At 44.8% G+C, this 6,356-nt stretch overlaps 2 protein-coding genes and 1 pseudogene across 2 annotated transcripts; all 3 read right to left on the bottom strand.

Annotated features, from left to right (window-relative positions):
• Window positions 1-471: 471 nt before the first annotated feature.
• Window positions 472-1,134, bottom strand: LOC147424491 (uncharacterized). Its single transcript, XM_086500466.1, has 2 exons — window positions 708-1,134; window positions 472-545 (listed from the first exon to the last, which is right to left on the bottom strand). The coding sequence occupies exons 1-2, from the start codon at window positions 1,132-1,134 to the stop codon at window positions 472-474; spliced, it is 501 nt and encodes a 166-aa protein (XP_086356592.1).
• Window positions 1,135-1,544: 410 nt separating this feature from the next.
• Window positions 1,545-2,143, bottom strand: LOC147424490 (uncharacterized; annotated as a pseudogene).
• A 904-nt stretch (window positions 2,144-3,047) lies between these two features.
• Window positions 3,048-3,524, bottom strand: LOC147424489 (uncharacterized). Its single transcript, XM_086500678.1, has one exon. The coding sequence runs from the start codon at window positions 3,522-3,524 to the stop codon at window positions 3,048-3,050; it is 477 nt and encodes a 158-aa protein (XP_086356804.1).
• Window positions 3,525-6,356: the final 2,832 nt, after the last annotated feature.

Here is a 6,356-nt window from a genome sequence, read left to right as displayed (position 1 = left end):
GATGACCTATGTCAATGTCTCCTCCTTGACCAGGCATAATAGCGGCAACTTCACTTGCAGTTGGGACAGAGTATTGTCTAGAGGTCGCCCTTGTCTCAGCAATGACCATCCTTATATCAATATGTGGGCTTGATTCCAAAATATCTCTCATTGCACGTAGCATACGTGCATAAGGGTTATATTCATGCATCATCTTCTGCAATTTTTGCATCACTTGCGCATCTAATGAAGGCATCCATTGCAATCTATTAATCAACTCGTGATCTGTATCATACACAAACAATTGTGCATATCGTGGAGGACGTTGTTGTGCACCCCGGGCAATAATGAGCCAATGCGATGAAATATCAATCCGTTAATACGAAAGGAATAGACACCACCTCTAGGTAATTGCTCATCCAAATGAGCTCCCAAAGATACAAAAGACAAAGAGTTGTTATATGCTCGTATATTCTTTCTAAATAGTTTGCTCTATTGATCATCAGCACTCAAAAGAGCCCTTAGAGCTTCTGGAGGATCTTGCAAAGATGGCAAGCGAACCTTTCCTGCCGCACAACAATACTTACCCACAAATTGGTCTCTGCTAGACTTAGTCTCACACTTCCATAGATGAGCATCACAATACTGGCACCTAAACGTAAAATTACCCAAATGGTGTAAAGTGCATTAGCCAAGAAGCAATGTAAAAGTAGCAGGATGAAAATTACCAAGGGTTGGTGGGTCTATTCGGTGCATCATAGATCCACACGCTTTCCTTGTTCTACGAACATCACCTAGAATACATGTAACAGGTGTCCGTGTGCGCTCAAACTCCATATTGTGACTATCATTTTCACTTGTAGCCTCGGTCTTATTATGAACCACTACGTGCGTTTGGCGATTCCCATGACCAAGTACATAGTTTTCCGCTGCCCCATTCATGATATCATGTGATTCATAAAGCAAAACACCATGACCCCCATTGTTTTCAAGCACAGAATACGGTGACCCATGATCATCATGCCATCCCTTGCCTAATGCATACCTTACTACGTGCCAAACTATGTCTTCTTGATCGTGTGACGCGCAAAGCTTCCTGACGGTGGAGTTGTTTGTCACCGAGGAGTCTCGATCGAGGCATTTTTTCTTTAGCATTGTGCATAAAGGATGACACATAAGAACGCATAGCAAACATATTTTGTTATTAAGCATGCATACATCAAAATAATGCATTTGAAAGACAGCCTATCTTTTCTAATTCCCTACAAAGCTTATCAACTCTATTCAAGAGAAGATATTATGGTGTTCATGTCACAATTTCTATTTTCTATTGAAACTATTGTTTTCATCAATCTCTCTCTCTCTCTCTCTCTCTCTCTCTCTCTCTCTCTCTCTCTCTCTCTCTCTCTCTCTCTCTCTCTCTCTCTCTCTCTCTCTCTCTCTCTCTCTCGCGCGCGCGCGCGCGCGCTACTCTTCTCGTCTGAAAACAACAATGGAGTAGAGCCACATACATAGAAAATAAAAGCCTCCAACATTCAACTTATTACATGCATCATAGCATCTCATCACGCTCTACAAAGGAAAACAAACGGTTCATGCTTAGTTGCACGAAGGCTTTGGCATGACCTTAATATTAAGCCTTTTATCAATGGCATTTAATCAATTTATTGCCATTTTTAAGCTTATAAGTTCACCGCCTAATGCAGCGACATGTTCCTTTAGAGCTAAAACATGTTGCTTGTGTGCTATAAAGGACAAAGAAAATTGTTGAAGTGCCTCATTTTGGAAGTTCTCCATGAAGCTAAACATTTCGCGTTGGTTCGTCTCCAAGCGTGCAATGTCATCCTTGAAAGTTGCAAGGTTGAAAACAACTCCCCTCAAAGACTTTCACTATCTTTGCCTTCAGGTCGTTGCAAATGCCTCGTATGTCCTCCAAGCAAGCTCTGCACTGCATTTGTCTTGCATCGTTACGCTCACAATATTCTTGAATAGTCTTCAATCGCTTGGATGAACATTCACCTTGTACTTCTCCCCTTGAGCGTGCAAGTTGCTTTGCACCCCTCACTGTATTAGGCCCAGGAGGTGTTGGCATGATGACCTCGTTAGGATCATAAAAACCTTCAGTAACGATGACTGGACAGGCAACATTGGAAGAGCTATCCATATCTGAAAGAAAAAGGAAGGCTCTTTAAGTATCTCATTCATGACAGTTTAAAGATATATGAACATGTTGAAATAAACTATTATGTTGGAAGTACATAATATTGCGAGTACAATGAAAACAAGCAAACAAAAAGCCTAAAAATAGAAGCAGTGTTGATTGCATTTGGCATAAGCGGTTGCGTTTCCAAAGAAGCCCGAGCTTTGCATTCTGAGAGAAACCTCAATGTTGCTTGGCTTGGATTCACTTTAGTTTGAAACTACAAGCATAGGAAGTTTCATTTCAAGGGAACCTTCGAGGCTTTTGTGGTGTCATTTGCAGGTTAGTTGTACCTTCGCATCGAGCTCAACATTGCTTGGATTGGGATAAGCACCTAAGAGTTTCATGATGCTAGTTTTTCATTCAACGGCAAATCGCAAGCATTTACTGATCAGATCCACATTCGTGTTAGCTGGAAACTGTAGGCATAGGGAGTTGCATATTGAGGGAAGCGTCAGCTATGTGCAGCTTCGCTTTGCATCAACTGGAAGCTGCAACCGTAGGAAATTGCATTTCAAGAGAAGCCTTAGGTTTGCATCAACTCGAAACTGCAACTGTAGGAGGTTGCATCAATTGAGAGCCCTGAGAAGGGAAGCACCAACATCTAGTAAGCTCATTCGAGATGACAACCAGCTCTTTGATTGGTCTTCCACAAACGTGGAGCAAATGTAGACTCTGCAGGTCTTTGATGCGAACATGGCGCTACCTAGAAACTTCTTTGGCATGCTGCATTATGAATGACAGACGTGCCTTGGAATAGAGATTCATCGAGAGGGAAAGATCCCCATTGTTGGCTTATCCATCCATCCCTTGGGACGTAGAGGGGCCAGTGCAGGCAAACCTAGATTCATGCAGAGGATCAGCAGGTTCAGCACCGATTCACCATTTTGGGTGCGAACAATTGTGAAACCAGAAGCTCAGAGCTCAGTCTATCAACATCAAAAGGCGGAGGGGAAACATGAGCTGTAAGAGCGAAGAACCTCTCCAAGCTGAGAACCTCGACTATAACCCCATTGCCCCTACCATTGAAGTCGCTTTGAACTGCAAGAGCGAAGCACCTCTGCAAGCTGAGAACCTCAACTACAACCCCATTTCCCCTACCATTGAAGCCGCTTTGATAGGGGATCCTACAGATAAGGTGATAGCTTACTATGAATGACATACGTGCCTTGGAATAGAGATTCACCGAGAGGGAAGGATCCCCATTGCCGGCTGATCCGCCTGTCCCTTGGGACGTAGAGAGGCAAGTGCAGGCAAACCTAGATTCATGCAAAGGCGTAGAGGGGCCAGTGCAGGCAAACCTAGATTCATACACAGGCTCAGCAAGTTCAGTACCATTCACCATTTTGGGTGTGAACGACCGTGCAAGCGGAAGCTCAGAGTTTAGTCTGTCAACGTCATAAGGCGGAGGGGGAACATGAACTGTAAGAGCGAATCACCTCTGCAAGCTGAGAACCTCGACTACAACCCCATTGCCCCTACCATTGAAGCCACTTTGACAAAGGACCCTACAACTGATAGCTCAACCAATGGAAATCACATGATCTCGGATAAGGCGATAGCTCACTCAACCAATAGAAATCAGCTAATCTCAGATCCGTTGTGCTTGCCAATAGAAAACACCATATCTATTAAGTTCTACACTATAAAAGACAGTGACCTTTGATATTTGGATGATAGCGATACTACATTGCTCTCCTGTGAATAGCTAACATGCACAAGTGTATTACTTTCATAAAGATGATGTACAATATCAATCCCTCCCCACAAATTTTTGGTAACGTAGTCTACATCAATCTAGACATCCTCACAACCAAAAAATTTGAGTTCTAGAAAGGTAACGCTCAATAATTTGTGTTAATGTGAAAACAATTAGCTGCATTAATGTGCACGCCTGAGGAGAGGCTTGGTTGAGAGAGAGATAGAGAGGCCGCTCAAGGGGCACTTCTGGCGAGCCTTCAGTTGGAGTGTTGCTGGCGAGCTTTGAGAGACACAGAGAGAGAGAGAGAGAGAGAGAGAGAGAGAGAGAGAGAGAGAGAGAGAGAGAGAGAGAGAGAGAGAGAGAGAGAGAGAGAGAGAGAGAGAGAGAGAGAGAGAGAGAGAGAGAGAGAGAGAGAGAGAGAGAGAGAGAGAGAGAGAGAGCTTCCTTCAGGCTGAGGTACTGCTGTTGGCGAGCTTAGAGAGAGAGAGGGAGAGAGAGAGAGAGAGAGAGCGATGTCGGAGAGAGGAAGGGAGACTCCTTGATTGGGCACGGCACCTTATGTAGGGTGGAGAGAGGCACAATACTCAAAGACAAGTTGATGCAAAGAGACAAGCCTGCCAATGAAGAAGAAGTTTACCTGGTCAAGCATACATAGGGGCTGTTACTAACAACACATTTTGAAAGCATAGTGTGGCAGGGTCAGCATGGCAAAACGAAGGCAGAAGCTTCCCCGAAACTTATATTGAAGCGCATCAAAGGTTCAGCAATTGTCTCAATCAACCTTCCTTAATACACCAGCCACACTCCTAATAAACCTTAATCTCGATTCTTGCTTAAGCTGGTCAATTTTGTTCCTCTACAAATAGCCTTATTTCTTATATGTTACCGTACTTAACACGCATGAGGGCTTCCTTGTAGAGGCCTCTCCCTCCATTATCTTCATGCTGGCCAATGTCATAGTGCTTGCCATCCTCCTCACCTCCAATAGATCAGCTAAACCCGCCCCGCTGGGAAGCGACCCAGCTCTCCGCTGATTCGCCCTAGCCAAAGCAAATTGCCGAAATTGCATTCTGTTGAACTGCATCATCAGGAGCAACTTGCAAGTGCAGCCAAACCCAATATCTATGGCTCCCAGCAAGCCCTTACAAACCCCAATGAAACCCTAACTACATTGGCACTGCAATCGAATGAGCTTCTTTCTGCGCAAAAGCAAAACGAAGGCAGAAGCTTCCCTGAAGTAGCTACTTCATGCAAGAGCAGTGGCAAAGGTGGCATGCTATGGCAGCCTATTGGCATATATGGGAGAGCAATTGCATGACAACATGTTGTGGTAGCATATAATGGCAAGTGCTCATCAAGACCAACAACATCAATGAGGCCGCACATTTTGAAAGCATAGTGTGGTAGGGTCAGCATGCTATGGCAGACTATTGGAATATATGGGAGAGCAGTTGCATGACAACATGCTATGGTAGCCTATAATGGCAAGTGCTCATCAAGACCAACAACATCAATGAGGCCGCTACATTCTAGATCATGGAAAATGTGGACTGGCATGGTGATCTCAAGCTGTGATCTCCCTCTCTCTCTCTCTCTCTCTCTCTCTCTCTCTCTCTCTCTCTCTCTCTCTCTCTCTCTCTCTCACACACACACACACACACACACACACACACATCCAAGATGCACGGAGCACTGCAAATACTCTCTCTCTCTCTCTCTCTCTCTCTCTCTCTCTCTCACACACACACACACACACACACACACTCACAAAAACTTTATCACAAACGGTGCAGATATGTTTTCTCTCTCTCTCTTTCTCTCTCTCTCTCTCTCTCTCTCTCTCTCACACACACACACACACCCCTAGGTCTTGGACATAAACTGTGTAAGCCTCTCTCTCTCTCTCTCTCTCTCTCTCTCTCTCTCTCTCTCTCTCTCTCTCTCACACACACACACACACACACACACACACACACACACACAAAAACTTAATCACAAACCGTGCAGATATGTTTTCTCTCTCTCTCTCTCTCTCTCTCTCTCTCTCTCTCACACACACACACACACACACACACACACCCCTAGGTCTTGGACATAAACTGTGTAAGCCTCTCTCTCTCTCTCTCTCTCTCTCTCTCTCTCTCTCTCTCTCTCTCTCTCTCTCTCTCTCTCTCTCTCTCTCTCTCTGATCATACCTGGAACGCAGGTGCTTGCAAAACAGGAAGTGCTTGATGAGAAGCTACTCGCACGAAACATGAAGCTTGTACTCTATGCACAGGGATTCTCTCTCTCCCTCTCAGGCTCTCTCGCTCTCTCTCTGGCGCGATGCGCACCGTGTGTTTAGTTGGAGCAGTGCCATCTTTGGCCGCCAATTACGTGCGCGCGATTTTCGTTTGTAGTTCAAAAATTCTCCATTTTTCTACTGCCACGCTGTCGTGCTGTGACACGTACATAGTGGGAACGCATGCTACAAGA

This window comes from Adiantum capillus-veneris, chromosome 25 (genome assembly GCF_014529385.1).
Source record: "Adiantum capillus-veneris isolate H3 chromosome 25, ASM1452938v2, whole genome shotgun sequence".
NCBI classification, from domain to species: domain Eukaryota; kingdom Viridiplantae; phylum Streptophyta; class Polypodiopsida; order Polypodiales; family Pteridaceae; genus Adiantum; species Adiantum capillus-veneris.
The sequence above is the reverse complement of the archived record's forward strand: the minus strand, read 5'-3'. Positions and strand labels throughout refer to the sequence as shown.

Coding starts and splice junctions, on each gene's coding strand:
- LOC147424489 (XM_086500678.1), bottom strand. CDS start 3,524: ATGGTGAATGGTACTGAACTTGCTGAGCCTGTGTATGAATCTAGGTTT.
- LOC147424491 (XM_086500466.1), bottom strand. CDS start 1,134: ATGCTAAAGAAAAAATGCCTCGATCGAGACTCCTCGGTGACAAACAAC. Junction 546..707: donor AATAGACCCACCAACCCTTG/GTAATTTTCATC, acceptor GTTGTGCGGCAG/GAAAGGTTCGCTTGCCATCT.